Source organism: Pezoporus occidentalis, unplaced genomic scaffold (assembly GCF_034315485.1).
Source record: "Pezoporus occidentalis ecotype Australia unplaced genomic scaffold, CSIRO_AGI_Poc_V1 ctg263, whole genome shotgun sequence".
NCBI classification, from domain to species: domain Eukaryota; kingdom Metazoa; phylum Chordata; class Aves; order Psittaciformes; family Psittacidae; genus Pezoporus; species Pezoporus occidentalis.
Window position 1 is genome coordinate 1,531,156 of NW_026914534.1, and position 20,549 is coordinate 1,551,704.

General features: G+C 56.0%; 2 protein-coding genes across 2 annotated transcripts; one reads left to right on the top strand and one right to left on the bottom strand.

Annotated features, from left to right (window-relative positions):
• The first annotated feature begins 2,936 nt into the window (after nucleotides 1–2,936).
• Nucleotides 2,937–14,780, top strand: PMM1 (phosphomannomutase 1). Its single transcript, XM_062624199.1, has 8 exons — nucleotides 2,937–3,149; nucleotides 3,235–3,352; nucleotides 4,162–4,238; nucleotides 4,425–4,516; nucleotides 7,244–7,343; nucleotides 8,145–8,220; nucleotides 11,041–11,156; nucleotides 11,850–14,780. Exons 1-8 carry the CDS (start codon nucleotides 2,952–2,954, stop codon nucleotides 11,970–11,972), a joined length of 900 nt encoding a protein of 299 aa, XP_062480183.1. The 5' UTR covers nucleotides 2,937–2,951; the 3' UTR covers nucleotides 11,973–14,780.
• A 307-nt stretch (nucleotides 14,781–15,087) lies between these two features.
• CSDC2 (cold shock domain containing C2) lies at nucleotides 15,088–17,652 on the bottom strand. The gene is made up of 3 exons (XM_062624200.1): nucleotides 17,381–17,652; nucleotides 17,007–17,129; nucleotides 15,088–16,819 (listed from the first exon to the last, which is right to left on the bottom strand). Exons 1-3 carry the CDS (start codon nucleotides 17,554–17,556, stop codon nucleotides 16,657–16,659), a joined length of 462 nt encoding a protein of 153 aa, XP_062480184.1. The 5' UTR covers nucleotides 17,557–17,652; the 3' UTR covers nucleotides 15,088–16,656.
• Nucleotides 17,653–20,549: the final 2,897 nt, after the last annotated feature.

Genomic DNA, 20,549 nt, shown 5'->3' on the forward strand with positions numbered 1-20,549 from the left:
GGTTTTCCTGTTTGAATATATGCGTCCATGCAGCTGCCCAGCAAATGCAGCAGAAGTCATCATTTTCTTCACTCTAGTCCCAGCTAGGAAGCACAGGATGAGAAACTGCCCAAGCCTTTTGTGCCAAGTACTGCTACTGGATGTGGTTGCTACTGCCCTTGGCTAAAACTGGTTGCAGGGAATATTTTTCCTTCTGTAACCACTGTGGTATCTTATCAAGACCTCACGCCTGAGGCTTGACACAGCTTGGATGAGGTGAATGAAGGCTGGACAGTAGGTGTTCCATCAGTGTAGGTTTTGTGCAGCCTAATATCTGCTGTTGAAGCCCAACAGAGTTTAAATACAGGAAAAGGCTCAAAGCTTTTCCTGATTGTCTTACATTACTACTTTCAAGAAGAAAACAGCTTTAAGTAGTAGACTTGTAAGGATTATGTAGCATTGCACTGTTAAGGAGCAGGGGAAATACCTGGCTCTGGGGAAGAACTTAGTTCTGTTTGATTCAGCCTTCTGAACGCTTATCAGTGGGATCCAAATGATAAACCACATAGTTCACTGTTTGTCTAACATTCTCTAGCAGTGTAGTACAGAAGAGGGCTTGTAGCAGGGGGCTTTAACAAAGATTTACGTCTATGGTTATTTTAGGCTGTGTTATTCGGCTGTGGTGCTGGTTTGCTATCAAGTACCAGTACTAGCCCCACATAAAATACCTGGGAACATGTATGAAGGAAAACCTTTACCTTAGTGGCAGCCCTAGACCGAGTGTAAGCCAGTGCTCATAGCCACCTGCCTTCTAAACTTCCAACACAGTATTTGCCCTTGCTGCTAGTAACAGAGATCTTACTTGTGACAACAGCTGCTGCCTGTCATAGCAGCAAGCAAGGGAATGGCAAGAGTGGGCTAAGTGCAAAGTATTAAATAACCAGAACAGCCACAGCGCCCATGTTCCCAGAGCTAACCCAAACGAAGACACAAGCACAGCTGTATGCAGCTGTGCTCTTCAAAAGGCAGGCTCACACTCTTGGGAAATGGAGGTGGAACAAGTGCTCACTGGCTGATACCAAAAGGAAGTTGGGGTGCTAGGAGAGGTGTTTCAACTTGAATAGGAGTTCTAAAGTGGCGTGACAAATAAGCTGGAGAAAGCACAACAGGTAGTTCACGTTTTGGGAAGCTCTCCTGCAGCATGAACCCATGGCACTGCGGGAATGTGCAAAAATGGGAACGCTGACCCGTGTTTTAGCACACTTCGCAATTCTGAGAAGTACCTCGAGATGGCACTGCTGCCTTGCGGTGCAGGGATGCACCTGAGCCGGGGAGAGCAGCTCCAGCTTTTGGGATGTCCAAAGTACTAACGCAAAAGGCAAGGAGGAAGGTCTCTCCCAAACAAGAAGGCTGCAGGTAGGAGCAGCCTGGAGACAAGACCATAGGGCAGCTTGGTCTACAACAAGAAATGAGTGCTGCTACATCACCAGGGCTGCCACAGGAGTGAGCTGGCAGGTTTTCCTAACACCACACCTCTTCCACCCAGACATGGGAAGTCTTGTCCTCGTACCATGTCACGGATAAAGGCTGGCATTCCTGAACCCCCAGGAGTTCACTGTGTGCCTGAAACCATGGCTGTCTTTTGAGAGTCCTGGGCATTAGCATGAAGGCATCTCTATGTGCTCTTCAGCATGCCACAGCAGACACACTTTGAAGTATTCACGTTCTGGAGTTAGTGTCCACACATTGACTGATGCGGGATATATGTAATCACACCCAGACAAGCCATGAGCATAAAATGAGCATAACCCCAAGGTGAACTAAAAATTCAGCACCCAACTGAACACTAACAGCTGGGTGCTGAGAAAACACTGGGGGAGAAGAGTCCAGCTTTCCAGAGGGGGGAGCTTATAACCAGGGTCTGATCCAGAAGGCAACAGGCCTGTGATTTTGGAGGAACGCCAATGCCAGGGCAAATAATAACCATGCAAGACTGCCTGGCAACTCACTTGAGCAGTGTGGAAATACACGAACACAGTCCATGCCTCCTTCAGCAAGCAGTTGAGGATGTGGAGGTAAACTTTGTCCAAGGCAATGGCACAGAGGTAAATTATTAACACTCTTTCTGTAGATCCCCCTTCCATGGAGTGGGGGAAGGAAAATCAAACCCATGAGTGAAAACCAGAACCTGTGAAGCCACCTGAATGCTTCGTTTTGAGAGGAATCTGGTGAAGAGCTGGGAAAAGGGGCTGCACCATGTCCTGGAACCAAGTAATACTGAGGGAAAGAAAACCAATCAGACCATAATAAAGTCTCCTCCCAGTTCCAGTGTAGCTCAGCACCATGAGCACCATGTGGGGACCGAAGGCAAAGCTAACTGCTGAGCAAAGCACACTGGATGTTCCATGTGGGTTGTTTCTGATGTTGGACTATAACTCAGGAGTTATTGCAGGAGACAGCAGCCAGGCAGGCTGTTCACCATGGCGTGTCAGGCCAGCGTAACACGGATCTCTGTGAATATGGCCTGGCCAGATGGTCTGATTAATCCTAAATGACTCGTGGGGTAATTGCTTAAGCAAGTCAAAGCAAAAAGTTACGGCTTTGTGCAGAGGCGTGGAGGCTGAAAACTGCACTTCCCCAGTGAACATACAAGCTACTGACAGCATCCTATATGAAACACAGGGTGAGGCGTGGGCACTGACAGGGTGAATGCACACTGCTCCCATCCCCTTCCTCAGGACATAGAAACCCCCGCGGGAGCCGAGCTTGCCAGGCAGCTCAACCCCGACCCCAGCCCCTAAATACAGGGGCACTGCAGCAACAACAAATGTAAAGACACATTCCTACCCCCGCCGAACCGCCAGGCCCTTCGTTAGGGTTCTGAAGCAGAAAGAGCTGAAGAAGGGAAGCCATTCAAGACCCACACGTTAAGGCAACACGGAGGGGCCCTTCGACCACAGTGGGTACGGACGATGGTCGGTGGAGGGGTCCTCCGTGGCCGCGCATTGACGCGGGGCTGCCCGGGCGGGCGGTGCGGCCGCCATCGCCGCCTCAGCGCGGTCCCGCCTCCAGCTGCCGGAGGCCGGGTGGGCGGCGGGATGGCGGCGGCGGCGCGGGGCCGGGTGCTGTGCCTCTTCGACGTGGATGGGACCCTGACACCGGCTCGGCAGGTAGCGGGGCACGGGGCTGGGCGGAAAGCGGGCTCCGAGGGCAGCGCGGCATGGCGAGGGGCCTCACCCCCTGCTTCCCCGCCAGAAAATCGACCCGGAGGTGGACGCGTTCCTGCGGGAGCTGCGGCAGAGGGTGCACATCGGCGTGGTGGGGGGCTCCGACTACGCCAAGATAGCCGAGCAGCTGGGGGACGGCGATGAAGGTGAGGCGCGCACCGTGGGCTCCCCCGTGTCCCCAGCCTGACCCAAGCCTGCCCTTGGGGCTGGGTGGCCATCCTAATCCTTCTCCCGCTGCGGAGAGCAGGCAGGAATGGGTGCTGGGTTTGTACAGCCGTCATCTGGGCTCTGACGGCTCCCCTCACCGCGGGCAGGAGACCCTTGCTACCTGCTGCGCCGTGGTGGGGTGGCCGGGGGTTCCTCATCGTGTTCAATGGGGACATGGGGTAAAGGAGGGAGCGGGAGGGCGAGGGGCAGCCGCTGCTCCCTCCGCAGTGATTTCCTCCTCTGGCACGGATGCCGGGCGCGGGTGGGCTCCGAGCTCTTCCCTGATAGCGGGGGAAGGCTGAGAAATTCCCTGCTGAGGCTGGCTGCTGAGTCGGCAGCGCTGCGCGGCCTGGGGCTGGAGTTAGATAACCGGTAACGGCATGGCCTGGCCCCGGCACGCCGGCAGCGGGGAGGGGAGGACAGGCAGCAGAACGACACACGCGTAGTTGAAACAAGGCCGGTATTTTGGAGCCCTTATCTTCATCCTGCCATTGATTCACCCCGTGACCTCGGTCAGGTCGTTTCCCCCCTGCATGCGTCAGCTCCCCACATGCGAGCAGAAGATAATCTCCATGCTTGCCTTGCGGCGAGCAGAGAGGGCTGGTGGCCCTTTGCCGAGCATGGGAGATGCGGGCAGTGTGGCACCCAGGCAGCAGGAGGATGGCGGGCTCAGTCCTCAGCCCAGTCCTTTTGACCCCTTTTCCCAGGCAGTGCCCATGTTTCATGGTTTTGTTTCCTTCCCCCACAGTCATTGATAAGTTTGACTACGTCTTTGCAGAGAATGGTACCGTGCAATACAAGAATGGGCAGCTGGTCTCCAAGCAGGTAGGTGCAGCCCCCTTGCAGCCACGCCGCTCCTTCCCCATGCCCTGCGTGCCATGGGGAGCATGCTTGGCCCCTCTTTTCTCCCCCCCTAAATGCCAGACCTGAAAGTCTCACACCTCCAGTTCATGTTCTTGGGTAGGCTTCTTGGGAGGTCAAGCATCTTCCTCACTCCTTCTCCTCTGTCAGGCCATCCAGGACCACTTGGGAGAAGAGCTGTTGCAGGATCTGATCAACTTCTGTCTCAACTACATGGCGCTGCTGAAGCTGCCCAAGAAACGGTAATGGCCCCAACCCATGCAAATGGCAGTTGTGTCACTGATTGCTCTGGAGCTCTGAGTTCTAGAGCTGGCCTGAGAACAGCTGAGCTACTGAGTTCGCTTGCTCCAGGCTTTATCTTATCATCTAGAGGTCCCATGTAGGATCTCTGACCCACCAAGCTGGGCACTGTGGGCAAATAATGGAGGAGGGTCTTTTTCTTCTGAAGAGTCTTCACTATTTTTTAGCATAATGCCTGCTTTTCTGTTTGGATTTTCTTCCCTGGGAAGCGGGGTACAGCCACTGCATCCATCAGGTTACAGCCACTGCATCTATATGGGTACAGCCACTACATCCATCAGGGTACAGCCACTGTGTGCATCTCATTTAGGACAATGGTACCAGGTCGTTACCAGTCAGTGCATCAGGCATCATTGGTCCTATGATTTTCAAGCAGATGAACAATAGCTCTTTAGATGGGAGGCCCAGCGCCTGAGCACACAGCTTCACACTGGTTCTAACCCAGTGTTTCTGTCTGCTTCCCCCGTGGAATCCAGCAGCCACAGGGTGCATTGGACTGGTACACCTCATCTGAAGGAAGACTAGTCCACTGCCAGGAAAGAAAAGGGTAGTTTTCCATTGGATCAGCTCATCCTGTTATCACAGAAAGGAAAGGGAGAAGGAAGAGATGGCATGAAGGTAGAAGGGAGAGGAGGAGCCCCTCTTTCAGAGGCAGCCTATTGTTAAACCAGCCTGGGTGCAGTGTCAAACTACCCCTCAGACCATGGTTTCACAAACCATGAGCCATTAGGGCTGTTGCAAGCAGCAGCTCTGCCCTCCTCTCGCTCTGGCTGGTTTGTTCTTACTCTCCGTTTGTGTTTGTAAGCTGGTAAAAGTTGCTAAACTGTGAACCAGATCAGCTGCCTGATGTGAGTCACCATGTGGCAATACAGTGACCGGTGAGGGGGGCCGGAGTGGTTCTTTACAACAGGACTGACAGCAAAACATGCCCCAGAAGTGTGGGCTGGAACCCTCAAGGCTGTTTGGTTCCCTCCCTGCTGTCTGGTTGCCCAACAGCCTGGCGGAGTTTCAGCTCTCAGGTGCCTCTGTGGATTTAGGCTTATGGGATTTCTAGCAGAGCATGGACTTTAAACCACATCTCCCAAGTCCTGGCTTAGAGCATGAGCCGCTGAACCCTTGGTGCTGCGGAGATGCTGCTCCCAGGCTGCAGGCATGGCTGCCCATGTGTCCATTCCCCATGTCCATTCTCCATGCCCATGTGTCCATTCCTTCACTGACTTACAAGACAGGAGGCTGAGAGTTTTTCCCCCAGCCTCAGAGTGGTAGCACTTTACCACAGAGAAACAGTGCATGGGGTTGGGAGGGACATCAGGGGGGTAATGAGCTCCTCTGCTGGACAGGGAAGGAGATCTCCCTGCTCCAGCTAGGTTTCCACAAGAGTTTCAGTCTCTTTTCCAATTGGCAGTGCTGCCATCCGTCCCCTGTTTTTGCTGCCCTACCAGCTTTGGTACCTGTCTGAACCCTCAGTGAGTTATTCCAAGGTGATAAGTGGAGAGAAACGGGGGTTTATAACAAAGTAAAAAGAAGGGAGCAGTTTTCTGCCAGCCTAGTGCTTTGAACCAGCACACCGAGTAGGTGGAAGAGTAGTAGTCCCAGTGCAAGGTGAGAATGGCAAGCAGGAACTGGGTCCTGTCTGTGCAAACTTAGGTAAGAGTTGCAGTCAAAGGTGCAGGGGGACAAACTGAGATACAAAGGCCCTGGTGGGTCCTACCTGATTTGTGTCCCACAGAGAAGTTGTGATTGCTCATCAGCCTGCTGCCAGACATCAGGAGCCAGTTACACCAACCTGTTCCATCTCACTGCCCCAAGGCACTGGCAGCTTCACCCAACACACCCAGCACTACTTAAAAGCCCCCAGGGGTGGAGATGCTGCAGTCCCTTCAGGCGGTTGGTGCAGTCCAGGCAATAGAATCAGAACGGTTTGGGTTGGAAGGGACCTTAAATCTCATCCAGTTCCAAGCCCCTGCCATGGGCAGGGACAGCTTCCACTAGACCAGGTTGCTCCAAGCCCCGTCCAGCTTGGCCTTGAACACTGCCAGGGATGGGGCAGCCACAGCTTCTGTGCACAACCTGTGCAAGGGCATCACCACCCTCACAGTAACTAATTCCTTATCTCTAACCTAAATCTCCCTTCTGTCAGGTTAAAGCCATTCCCCCTTGTCCTGTCACTACAGGCCCCTGGAAAAAGTCCCTCTCCAGATTTCTTGGAGGATCCCTTCAGGCTCTGGAAGCTGCTCTAAGGTCTCCCCAGAGCTTTCTCTTCTCCAGGCTGAACAAGCCCAGCTCTCAGCCTGCCTCCAGAGCAGAGCTGCTCCAACCCTTGCCGCATCTTCGTGGCCTCCTCTGTCCTTGCAGTTATTCATAACATTAGAAAATGTTTCCTATCATCTCCCCTATGCTCGTTGCTTCCAGCATCCCCAGGGCACACAGGAACTGTTTACTCCTCTTCTCTTACAGTCTCCTTTACAAAACTATGAGCCCCTTGGCGACACTAATCAGGAGTGCTGATGCCTGGTCTTTACCTGGCATGAAGTACCTGTGAGTGGGCATGGCTCCTCTCCTATTGTCTGTCCCTGCAGGGACTGCATGTCTCACGGAGCAGCCATTCGCCTGGGAAGGTGTGTTTTAGTCTCCCTGTATAGTAACCCTGTGCCCTTGTCCACCCACAGAGGAACCTTTATTGAGTTTCGCAATGGGATGCTGAACATCTCCCCCATCGGACGCAGCTGCACCCCAGAGGAGCGAATCGAGTTCTCCGAGCTGGACAAGGTACACAGGCTCACCCTTTGCTGGTGTTGCACCACCACAGATCTCAGGTCTTACCTGCTTCCTGCCCTTCCCAAGGAGAAAGGAGCCCAGATCCAAACTGTGCACCAGGCCAGCACATGCAGCAAGGTGAAAACAGCACTGGGGAGGGTCAGAAAACCTGAGGAAAGACACAGATGGATGGAAGAATTTGACTTCATTGGGCACCACCAATGCAGTGGGGTGGCCAGCAGGATTCCTCGTGCTGTGGGAGAGCCCCAGGGAATAAGGCACTTATTTAATAGGGTGTTTCCTCATTTACAGTAACCAAAGGCTGCCCAGCATCTGCCTTCTGTCCCTCACTCTCCCAGCCCCAACAGAGCTGGAACTAATGGGCTTTCCAGACCGGGAGGTGCACGGCAGATCTGCTGGGCAGGTCTCTGGAGCACTTGGCCCCTGTTTACAGCAGTGTCTGCCTGGGGGAGCTTCCTTGGGGTTGAGGGATCGGTTGGACTTGGCAAGACTTCTGCAGCAAAGCTGGAGACTGGGTTGGGAACTTGGCTTTGTGGTAACTGCAGCGAGGAAGGGCTGGGACCTGCTCTTCTTGGGAGCTGCTGGAGCTGCCGAGCTGGTGGCCTCTACATGACACGGGTCAGGGCTGGTGAAAGCTGGCTAAATGTGCTTGTACTGGGGCTCAGGGAAGGCAGGAAGGGAGAAGAGCAAGGGGCCATAGCTGCGCAGCAGACAGCTTACGGTGGGTTCTGATTGACTGTCAGTATCCAATTATTCCACCTGCTTTCCTCCCTTTTCCTCCTTGCTCCACAGAAAGAGCGGATTCGGGAGAAGTTTGTAGCAGCCTTGCAGAGGGAGTTTGCTGGCAAAGGTCTGCGTTTCTCTCGAGGTGAGTGGAGGGAGTTTCCCTGGCTTTGCCTGGCCTCTTCATTGTGCTTCCCCTGAAATGCTGGGAAGGGAAGCAGGAATCCTGGCTGTTCCCTCTGGGTGCCTGGAGACCCAGGGAAGACACAGAGAGCTCATAGTCCTGGAGAGCTGCTGCAGGGACACCTCATTCACATCCAAAGCAGGGCGACAGCAGAGAATAAATTGTGCTGCAGATTCGCCTCCCCTGCAGTCAGGCAGATGGGAGGGATTTTGTCCTGCCACATTATCCCTGCCTTAATTCCAGTTAGTTCTGTGGAGCTTCCCCTCCCCAGAAGGTCTGTTCTGGCTCCAGCAGCAGCAGCGTGGCCAGCAGAGCTCCAGGCACATGTGCTTCTCTCTAGGAATGAGACAGGAGCCTCATGAGTGTCTCAGCTCTGGGGTTTACTTGGCTACAAAGAAAACTTCTTTCTTCTTGGAGGAAGAGCTGTGAGGGGTGAGGAGCCTGCAGCTCCGTGCCGTGGGCCACTTCTTGGGGTAGCTTTTGCAAGTGAGAGCCACCCTTAGTGAAGATGAGGAACCAAAGGAGGGGCTTGAGTAATCCTGGGCGTCTGGCCAGCCTGGAGAGCAAAATGAGGGTGTGTAAGCGATGGGGCTGGTGGTGGACAAGACCCTCCACAGGGCACATGGGTATGTGTGAGATAAGAAGGTGCCATGTGGTAGCCTGAGCTAAAGGGAAAGGGGGTGACAAGGCTGAGAGCCAGGAGGTGACACCCCACTCTTGACCCAGGGTGGATGAGTACTGCGGGTCTGGCCCCCTTATAGCCTCCGCTTAAAGCCCCTTCAGCATCCTTTCAGCAGCATCCTCTGTTGCCCACAGCACTGACACACCGTTTGTCACAGCAGAGAAAGACAAGGTCCCCGCAGGCACGGGGGACGAGAGCAGAACAATGGGCCTCTCTCCTCTGACTTTGGGAAACCACCATGAAGAGCCTGGGCCTGTTGTGTAGAAGCATCGAGACAAGGGGAGCTGCGGGCCCCCTGCTCCTCCACAAAGAAAACGCGGTGTGTCTCAGGTCAGGCATCCAACACCAGGAACACGTGGGAATGGGGCTCTTCTGCCATGCTGGCTCCAAGTGCCTTGTCCCGGACTGTGGAGGACCCAAGCCCCAGAGGTGATGGAGGATCCCCCTGCAGCCCCCCAGACCCATGCTCTGCCTAGGCAAGGGCCAGTGCTGGCTGTCCTCCACACCAGCTCTTCTCCCTTCAAGTTTCCTACCCTCTGCAACTGGCGTCAAGAGCCCCTTCTTGCTGCCCCGTTGTGTTTAAAAGGCCAGGATGCAGCGAAACACAGTGTTTTTCACAGACAAATGGCTTTGGATACTAAACCAGGAAGGATTTTAATGAGGTCAGACAAGTTTGGCTCCCGCTCCCATGCTGACTCCTGCTTCAAGTCTGGGGGCATCCCCATCCCTGAGGTTGTAGGGCACTTGCTCCCATACATATCACAGTGTCCTGCCCAGGTAGTGAAACCTCTGCCCCAAGCTGAACACACAGACTCCATCTCCAGCTCCTCAGGCTCCAAGGAGGGCTCCAACAGGGACACCTCAACCAGCCAGGGAGGAGAGGATCATGGCATCAGGAGCTGAGCGTTTGAATGGTCTGGGGAATCGGTGCCTCTCCTCCAGCAGGGGCCATCCCTGTGGGTACCTGTCTACTTTACTACTAGAAGTACCTGCTTCCTAAGAGAAGTAGGGTTGTGATTTGTGGAGAAGGAGATGTGTGCAACTCCAGGACTGCTGTCAGCCTAGCAGACTGCCTGGAGATGCAGATGGTCCCCGTGGAGCCAAGAGGAGCAGAGACCTGAACTGGCAGGAGGATGCACATCCAAGTTGAAATCCCCGTTCCTCCTGGCTCCAAGCAAGATCCCAACATACGTGTGCCCTAAGGCTTTGTTTTGGGAGGAACTTGTCACCCGTGTTGGTGCTGGGACAAGGTTCTGGCTCTGCAGCCTATGCATGCAGTGTGGTAGCTCACAAGGATGGGGAAGCTGCTGCCTCTGAGAACCCCCAAAAGGCAGCAAAGTGCTGGGGTAAGCCTGGTCTGAGAACAAGGGCTGGAAGTCTGCTAACCCTGGGTGGCTGTGGGTGTCCATGTGCACACACGTGTGTGCGCTCTGGGAAAGCTCCCTCACATCTGCCACATCTGCCTTCATGCCCCTCCAAATGTGAGCAATTCACACTTGACTGTTGTAGCAAGAGGCGACAGGCCAGGGTCGTGCCCCGGTTATGTTGATGGTACCTCCATGGACCACCCTTGATCAGTGTGTACAGCCTGTGTGGGGCCTGCAGCATGGCCAGCTGGGACCCCTGAGTTGTGTGGTGCATGGGGTTTGCTTTGAGTGTGCAGGGTGCTGGGAGGTCCCAGTCCCTGCAGGGTTAAGGAGCGCCAGAGCGCTCTAGGAGGGCCAGTGATGTTCACACAGGAGCCTTGGTTGCCCCCCATTGTGACACAGAACATACTGATGCAAGGTGTGATCCAGCGTCTCCCAGCAGATGCATCTCTTGGGACCTCCCATCCCAGCATCCTCCCTGCAGTGCTGGTTCCTGCTTGCTGCCTGCCTGCAGTCAGGGGAGCTGTGCTGATGGTCACCACAGCCACACTGATGTCACTCCAGCCCGTTGTCATAGGAACAGCTACATGCTGCAGAGGCACACCAAGGCAAAGCTGGTGCCTGGCTGGTGTTTGGGCTGAGGGCTGCACACAGACATCTGGACCTCTCCTATCCCAGCATGGGGGACACCCTGTCAGCTCCCACCAGTGTTGCCCTTCCTTGTGCTGGCAGGTGGCATGATCAGCTTTGACGTCTTCCCAGAGGGCTGGGACAAGCGCTACTGCCTCAACGTGCTCGATGATGAGAGATTTGACACCATCCACTTCTTTGGGAATGAGACAACCCCTGTGAGTATCCCCTGCTCACCCCTCTCGTGGCCGCTTTCTCTCCTGCATGGTGCTGCTCCATCACAGTTCCACAGCCTGGGTTCCACTCGTGGCACCTCGAGTGCTGCCAGGGGAAGAGACATTCTCGTGCCACAGAGGTTTGCAGAAGGCTCATGATGGTGGCAGGGTCACTGTGCTGGGGAGCAGGTCCATCTCAGCATTGCTTTCCTACCCCTGGCACTCTCGGGGGATGCAGCCACTCTTGTGGCCCATAGGACCCAAAATGCACCTAGGAGGGGGCTTTTCAATAGCAGGAACAGCTTCGCCTTCCCTTTAGAGCAGTGAAGGGTGATGCTTCCTTGCTGCTGTAGACCAGCTCTCCCATCCACTCAGCCCTTTCCAGATGTGGGCAACCTCTGCTCCCCAGATGTGCCCACCACATCTTTTGCTAGTTCATCCATAGGCAGTGCAGGGAGCTCCTGGCTGCCTGGAAGAGCTTTGCTGGTCCTGGGCCTTCCCCATCCTTTATACACTCCTCCCATGGCACAGAGGAGGGGAGACAAGAGGGGGGAGCAGGGCTCCAACCCAGGCCCGTCTGCCTCCCTGGGACAGCAGAGTGCTGACATCCTCTGACAGAGCCAGATGTGGAAGCATGGATGAGGATGCTCTGGTGATGCCCTGCTAACACTTTCCCTGTTTCCTGTCTCCCTGCAGGGAGGGAACGACTATGAGATCTACGATGATCCCCGCACAGTGGGACACAGCGTCCAGAACCCACAGGACACGGTCCAGCGATGCCGCGAGATCTTCTTTCCGGAGAGAGCAAACGAGTGCTGACTGCACAGGTCCTGCAGCCCTGCCCCATCCCTGCCCTCTCCCCTGCCAGGAAAAGCACCTTCACGTGAGGGATCTGCTCAGGGTGACAGGAAATCCCCACTGTGCAGAGCTGGTCGGGCTGTTAAGGCATGAGCGCAGGTGGGTGCGCAGGAGGGGGCTTCGCTGAGCAGCCCTTTGGCACTCCCAATCTGTGGCTGGGGCTCCCAGGACCAGACCCTCCTCGCCTCCAGAAAAACTTCTCTCTTGACAGTTTGGGCTGGGTGGGCAGCAATGTAGATGCTTTCTTGGTCAGAAAGCGTTGAGAGGGCCAGTCACAAGAGCGTGTATATGACCATCCCCGTGCTCCCTCACCCCTTCTCTTCTTTTCCCTCTGTTTCCCTTAACACTTCTGCATGAGGGAGCATGTGTCTCACCTTGCTCTCCCCTTTGCACCTTGGCTGGGGAGGTTGGGGCTGCTGAGGCCCCAGGCACTCTCCGTGGAGCTGCTCCGAGGCAGGAGGCCAGGAAGGCTGTTTGCTCCAAGTAGGAAGGGGTAGCTGCGACCCCAGCTGGTTGCAGCATTGGGCATCCTAACAGAGGGGTCACCATGTCCTTCCCCTCAATGCTACACCGTGCCAGTCGCTACAGGTGACTTGGGAATTACAGTTTTAAAATGACTGACTGGGCTTCTGCTCTGAACTTTGCTCAGGCGCATGAAGAAACTAATTCTCTTTAGCTCTCAAAAAAAAAACACCCAGGATGTATTTTCTGTGTTCTCAAATGAGACCTTCTCTGGTGTGGCTGGAGGATGCCAGGCACCCAATGTGTGCAGGGCACTCTGTGGAGCAGCTGTGAGCAGAAGGCTTCCTGGTCCCCTGCCCACTGCCATGTCCATTAGGTGTCACAAGTGTGCGTCAGTGTAAAACTTCACCCAGGGCATTCATAACAGACCAGGTCACCTTCCTTCCCAGTGCTCAGCTTTCCATCCTGCTGCCAGAGGCATTCTCAGAGAGGGCCAAGACAGGCCAGACCTGGTTTGTACTGCCAATGGAGGTACCCTCTCAACAGTGCCCTCTAAGCCTGCTTTTCCACCCCATCTCATCCCACACGCTCCGTTTACATGGTCACCTTTAGGGAGGCAGGATCTACAGTACTGTCATGTGTCCTGCTGCTCTCTTCTGGGTCTTCATGCGTTGCAAAACCACATCTGCTCTTCAGCCCTTCATCTCATGTTGCCCCTTTGTTCCTGGCAGCTGTGCTGGGACATGTGGCTGCACCGATGACACTAGTCACAACTTGGTACTCCAGAGAAGCTCAGGGATCCCCTCCAGGGAGATGTCCACTTACAGCTACCAGGGCACACGTACCTAGTGTTTGTGGTCCTGGAAGATAGTGAATGTTCCTGCAACCTGCCCCTTTGCTCCCCATGAGCCTTTCTCACCACGTCGCTGTTGCTGTGTCACTGTCCTGTCTCTTGGTCCTGTTTTCTCTCCCCTTTTTCTCCTGTTCCTGCTGTCCTTGCCATTGCTCTTCATCTCCCACCTGGACTGCAGAGAGAAGTTTCTCAGCTGGCTGCCACCACCGTAACCAAGGGACTGCATGCATCAGGTGAGATATGTCGGTACTTGTAGACCCAGGGCAGGGCTCTCGTGTGGCCATGGGCAGAGTCCTGCGTGGTTCTTGGTGCTGCTGCCTGGCTGCAGGAGCAGGGGTGCCGCTCCTCCTCCTGACTGCACCTCCTAACTCTACAACGCATCAGGTCTGTAATGCATCCCATCTGCATGAGCACAAGGGTCTGCCCAGCATCCAGAAATCCCCAACAAATGCACAAACTCCTCTTTCTACCCAGAGGTTGTTGCGTGGCAGAAGAGGACTTGTTGGAGAAACCTGAATGCAGGCTACTCTTCACAGGCCACTGGTTTCGGCACTGAAATCTTCATGGAGGAATCGTGTGTTTTGTGGTTCCTCCTCTGTTTCACTGTGGATCAGGTGATGTGTGCGGTTTGGGGGGGGGGGGGTGTGTGTAATTTTCCTGTAAGTCTATTCAAACCCAGCAGGAGCTCTAGTGAGTTCAGTGGTGAGTGAAGAGCAGCCCTGAAGTCACAAGACACTGTGGTGGCCTTGGGGGCTGAGATGACTTGCACATTTGAAGGGAAGGACAGGCTCTGTCCAAAGCTGCTCCTGGTGGCAGCGCGTCCCTTGCTCAGGGTGGGGGGGTTGCAGGGCGAGCAGAGCAGAGGCAGGGTTGACCTCCGTGGCACCCGCCATCGCTGTCTGCTCAAGAGCTCATATGTGCATGAGTGGGATCAAGCCTAGGAACCTTCCCTGTTCCTGTCTCTGGCTTACACCAAGCCTGGGCCAGGTGAGGGCACCTTGCAGCAGGAGACGCTGTCCTGCTGGAGGGGTGAGGATGACAACAGAAGTAGCTGGGGCAGCACCTCAGAGTCACAGCATGGCTGAGGTTGAAGGGGCCTCATCTGCTCCCACCCTGCTGCTCAAGCAGGGCCGCTGAGAGTCCCAGCTGCCTGCTTTGTGCTCTTGCAGGCAGGGATGAGGCACAGAGCTGGGGCGGGAGCCCTGTGCCTGCCCCTGAGACCCCTTTGCCATGATGTTCCTCACCCGGTGGGTGCCTGTGGTGTGAGCTGGGGGTTCTCCTGTGTACGTGTGAGTGAGATGATGTGGTGGGCCTTGTGTTGGGGAGTGGCTCCGTATCTGTGCGAGATGGGCAGCTCCTGTCTGGCAAATACCAACTGTTAAATAAGAAATATATTTAAATACAGATATATGTATATTAAAAAAAATAAAACCAATCCTACTAAAGCTACAACACGCAGTGGTTGGAGGCAGCGTGTGCTTTGTGCTGGGCTCTGTTGGGCTGAGACACATCCAGATGGCAGGCACCCAAAATCCCTGCAGCAGTGGGGGACCAGCCCCAACCCCAGCCCCCATCCCAGTGGGCAGTAGCCTCCTGTCCCAGGCTCAGCGTCTGCTCCCCCTGAGCAAAGCTGGAGCACCCCAGAACCCCTAGACCATGCTGTTTGGATAAATCCCTGAGTGATCCAGGTCCTTTACCTGGGACAGCCAGCAGCATCCCCACTGTGACACACACAGGACAAAGAGCCAGGATGGGCAGGGCTCATGGGAAAGTCACTTTTAATGGTTTATTGCCAATGTTACAAAGGTTGACACATGGTCAGACAGGCGGGAACCACACTGGAGTTGTAAAAACACCACAAGTCTGGGGTTGTAGTTTATTCCCCCAAAAAATAGGGAAAGGGAAAACAACCAAATCAATCAAGGTTTGCCTTGGCCAAGCTGACTCTGTGTCCCAGGGATCCTGGGGCCTGAGCCAGCATCACCACAGCCCCTGGGTGAGCTGGGCTTGGGGTTGGCAGTGAGATGGGCTGTGGGGTACGCCCCTGTCAGCCTGGGCTAGGGCAGTAGGCAGTGGGTCCTGAATCCACAGGGCCTGGCTGGCCTGTGTGGCACCAGCCTTGTCCCTTCTTCCTGCTTACAACAGACCCCTGTCCCCACTGCAGCAGCAGCAGCAAGATGTGGAAAATGCCACTCTCCAACAGTGCTGAGGGCCAGGAGCAGGGAGCAGGTCCCCAGGGAGCTGGCTGTCACCTCCCCAGGCCCACTTGGAAATAAACCCTTTCAGATGCTGATGATTCCTGGAACATTGCCTGGGGTCAGCTCCGGTCCAGCCCCGTGCAAGCTGTCCTTGTCCCGTTGACCTCTGCCTTGTCCCTCCTGAGCCCGCCTGGCCAGGGCATGGCAGAGAAGACCAAAACCAAAGAAGTTTGTGCTTTGTATACGAGACCCTGCCTACACCGAGGGGCTGGGGAGAAGTGGCTGAGGCTACTTACATCCCTCAGCCCCTCACATCCCCCTGGCAAGCTATGGATATGCACACACACACACACACACATACAGATGGGAAGCAGGGTCTCCAGAGGGCTGGGGGGACAAGGAGCTGCCATCTCGCCCAAAACCACATCAGTATGGAGCCAAAATAAATGCGGTACCGGCCCAAGGGTGGTGGGGAGCACAGAGGTGCCAAGTTCACCCCTGCCCCTGCGGGCACAGGTCTCAGCACCTTGCCAGCAGCCATTTGCCCCTTAGTGTTTTCTTTCTGTAAGCCACCCACCTCCCCGTGACACCGCTGACCTGAGAGCTGTTGATGGAGGGATGTGGCTCAGGCAGGTGCCGTCAACTACCAGCAATAGCGGTACACTGCCCCACACTGCCCCACACTGCCCTGTTTCCCCCCAGCCCCACAGCATGCCCCGCTGATGGTGTGCTGTGGGCAATGAGACCAAATGGGGAGCCCATCTTGCCAAAGCTGGGTTTAGGAGGACGAGCCAAGCTCCCCCAGACTTCCCTCTCCCACTCTCAGCACCGGTGGGCAGGGGTAGGGCTGGTTCCTCCGATCCCCATGGCCTCCGGGGCAAGAAAGGGGACATGGTGCTCGGCACTGCCCCCAGCGCTGGAGGGCGGCAGGGGAGGGCTCTGCTTTCCCCGTCCCCCTCGACAGACACTTACAAACACACACAAAGGAAACCGTAACCTTATAAAAGACACCGAACGCAAACGCCTGCATGTTTGGGGGCAGCCCCGGCCCCACCGCCGCCTCGGCTCCCCTTGTGAGCGGCCGGGCAGGTTTGCTCTGTGGGGCCGAGTGGCCGGTGGCCCTCCCGGGGGCCTAGGAGCCGATGATCTGGCCAGACCACGTCTCGTGCTTCGTGTGGGGTGCCAGGTTGGTGAGGACCACCTCCACCGCCTGGAACTTCTGGTTCTTGGGAGGGATGGGGCAGACCTTGTACGTCACCTCGTCCCCCTCCACCGGGACATACTCCCCCTCGATGCTGCAGGAGAGGAGAGGAGAAGTAGGGCTGGGGCCAAGAGCTGGACTACCCAGCACCAAGGAAGGAAGACACCCAATCCATCAGCTGCGCCTTAGGGGCAGAGGACAAGCAGAGCCTCATCTCCACATCACGGAGACCTCCTAACCCCAGCCCGCAGGTCTCCAGCCCCACACATCCCCAGACTTACTCAGACACGTGCACAAAGATGTCCTCTGTGCCATTCTCGGGGGTGATGAACCCATGGCCCTGGGAGCGAGAGAACTGCTTGCAGACACCCTTGAAGATGGGGCCAGCAGAGGCACGTGCTGTGCTGTAGGAGGAAAGGGATGGAGATGTCTCACTGGGGGGGACAGCACATGGAGAGGTTTGCTAGGAATAGACAGCATTCCATGGGGAGAGTATATGGATCCCACCTGCAGCACTGCCGGCAGACAGGTGCAGAGATGCTGCGTGCCACGATGACAATATGCATCAGCTGCAAAGAGTCCTACTGGTGACTGTGGTCCCTGCTTAGCTGAGCAGGACAGCCCCAAGCCCACTTGCTGTGCGCTGGGTACTCACGCTGAGTAGGTCCTGGTCCTCTTGGTGGGGAGCGGGCTGGGCAGGTCCCGCAGCAGCAGGTTGCCACGCTCCCAGATGCGGCTGCCCTCACGCTGGAAGGGGAAGGTGGGCCACACCGGCGACTTGGGCGAGTGCAGCGGGGGCACCGCTGGTGGGGCGCTGGGGTCTGATGACATGGTGGGGCTGGCGGGCTCCTCCGTTCTGGGGACAGATGGGCAGGCAGGCGGCAGGAGAAAGGGTGCCCCGGGTCTGCTGGGTACCTGCGGCCAGGGGAGCAAAGGGGGATGTTACAGCCCCCCCCCCCCCCAGGGAGGGGGTTTGGCAGTAGGGGCAGTTTGCTGTCAGGAACAGCCCCCTCTGCTCCCAGCCCACATCTATGGGTGCAGGCAGCACACTGATGGCCTTTGGTACTGGGCACCAACACCAGGTGCTAGGAATTGCCCTAGGAAGCCCATCCTAGCTTGGATCAACCCAGAATATTCATAGATTCATAGAATGGTTTGGATCAGAAGGGACCTCAAAGCTCACCCAGTTCCACCCCCTGCCATGAGCAGGGACACCTTCCACTAGACCAGGTTGCTCCAAGCCCCATCCAGCCTGGCCTTGAACACTGCCAAGGATGGGGCAGCCACAGCTTCTGTGCGCAACCTGTGCCAGTGTCCCACTGGCGCAGTTAAACAATCCAAACAGTTCCCGCAGAACAATCCCGAGGGAAGGAAAGAACCTGGTTTGTGGCTTTGCCTTTCATTTGTTTCAGGATAACCCCACATATTAGAGATGAAGTCAATAAGAAGCATGTCCTGGGAGAAGGAGCAGCTGAGTGTAGGCTGCCATAGGAAGGGACCATTTTGGGAAGGATGCCCATGCAGTGCCAGCCCCCCAGGGCTCCCGGCCCCACCCTCTGAGATATTCCCACAGTCTGGGATTTCTGCTGAAAGGATGAAGGAAAAAGGTGGAGCCAACAGGTAGGTCGAGGTCAGGGTCTGAGGTCTCCCCACCACTGGAGGTTGCCTCTGTGCTATGGGATGTAGGACCCAAACCCAGCCCTGGTCAGCAGCTTGCTGCTCACTGGCCACATCCCTACAGGGAAGGGGCAGTGGTAGGCTATTGCAGGCTGCCAACACCACACGCACATCACTGGGACACCTCAGATGAGCCACAACAGCTCAATCACTGCCACTGTGGGCACTGGGCCCCAGGTTTTGGCTGGCATCATGTGGTTTGCAAGGAGGTAAAGCCCAAGGGGTAACCCTGTGCTGGGATGTGCGAGAGGTGGCCTGGCAGCTGAGTCACCCACCAAAGAGCAGGAGCCAGAGCAAGCGTGAGCACGGCTGAACCACCCTGAGCATGAAACCAGGGGCCTGTGCATTCTGAAGCAGGTTTCCCCCAACATCCCATGTTGTTACCATCCCCTTCCCTGCCAGCCCATGCAGCCCTTCCAACTCCGCTGTGGCATGCAGCATTCTTTGGGAGGACACCAGCACACACTGGGAAACCTGGGGAATAGTTAATTTGGTTTCTGACTCATCCGTGGCCCCTCGAGGCACAGTGGCTCTGGGGCAAAGCACAAAAGGGGGTCACCTCAGCTCTGAAATTAGCAGGCACCAAGGACATGGGAAGAGATTTCTAGAGCAGTGGAAGGGTTGGGAGGGACCTAGCAACGCCTGTTCCCCTTCCGGGGGGTTTACCCATCCACACCTCAGTTAGTGTCCTAGTGGTGTCTCCCTCTCAGCCCTGCAAAGCTTCACCCAGGTTTCAGCCAGCAGAGACCACGCTGGAGCCTCACGCCAAGGCAAAACCCAGCACTTTGCTCTTGCCCTTTAAGATGACTTCCAGCCATAACCGCAAACCCCTCTGAAACATCCTTCCCATCTCTGACTTCCCCTCCACCCCTGCACCAAACCCTTCATGCGCTTCAGTGGCTCCTCTGTGCCATGAAGCAACTGGAGCACAAGCACCTGCCTCCTGCTCCACGGCCCACCCACACCAGGGCTGCTCAGCTCCCCCCTTGGAGCCTCAGCATCTCCTTCTTCCATTCCCAGGCTCACCATCTCCATCCCCCATGCCCGAGGAGCTCAGAGGGGCTCATGGAGCCCTGCAAGTGAGACATCCAAAAGCCTGGGCAGCCACCACGCTGCTCCACTGCTCCCATCTGTGTCCCCCACCCGACCACCCTGCCTGTGCTGGCAAGCAGCCTGCCTGCTTCTGGGCAGTAAAAAGTGATGTGGTCCCCAGGCATCGCTGCAGGATCTGGCATCTTCCCAGGAGGATCAGGGTTGGACGAGCAGAGCGATGTGGGGAAGTGACCCTCAGTTCTCTGCCACATCATGGAGCTGACACTATGAAAATGGCTTCACCACAAAGTACCTCCTCTGTGCTGCTTTCACTGAGGAGACCTTTTCGTTTTCCCCACCAGATTAGGGACAATGGAGGGTATTTAACCTGAATGCTTGGAGCAAATCTATTAGTATGCTGAGGGTGTTGGCTGGCACCAGGAGAACGAGCTTCCTCCAGCGGATCCATGTGAGGCTGGAAAAATGGAAGTTTCCCAGAGGGAAAAGAAAAACAGGAGGTGAAGGGGAAGGGGTATGCAAGAGGGGGAGCCTTGCAGGGAGAAAATGGCTTGGGCAGATGAAGTGACAGCCGAGAGTGGGTCTGTGCCAGGTTCACCTGTGGGACCAGCACAGGCCTGGGTGCCCTGAGGGCCTCCTGGTTTGGGTTGAGTGGTGATGGGGAGCAGGAGCCTGCTGTGCATCACCGAGGCAGAGGAAACAGAGAACACACTCCTGAGGCCTGAGGATGGCAACTGCTGTGCGCTCCCATTAGCTGAGCTTGCCCCACATGGGAAAACAAGCTGAGTGCAACAGCCCTCAGGTGCTTTGGGGAGCTCTGGCTGGTCCGTAGGGATGTGGGGAAAGCCCTGGCAAAGCACAGCAGCTCACTGGGACTACAGTGACAGGGCACAGCAAGGCTGTGAGGTCCCCATCCTTGGGGGTGTGCAGCCTCCTGGACACATCCTGCTCAGAGGCATTGCATCTAAGTCCTGCTTGGAGTGGGGGCTAGAGCAGAGACCCCTGTCCTGTGGCCATGCCAAGGTTGGCTCCCAAGGCCAGACACTCTCTGCTCCTCTCCCTTTGTTTGGGGGTCATCCTTGGGGCCCAGTGACTGA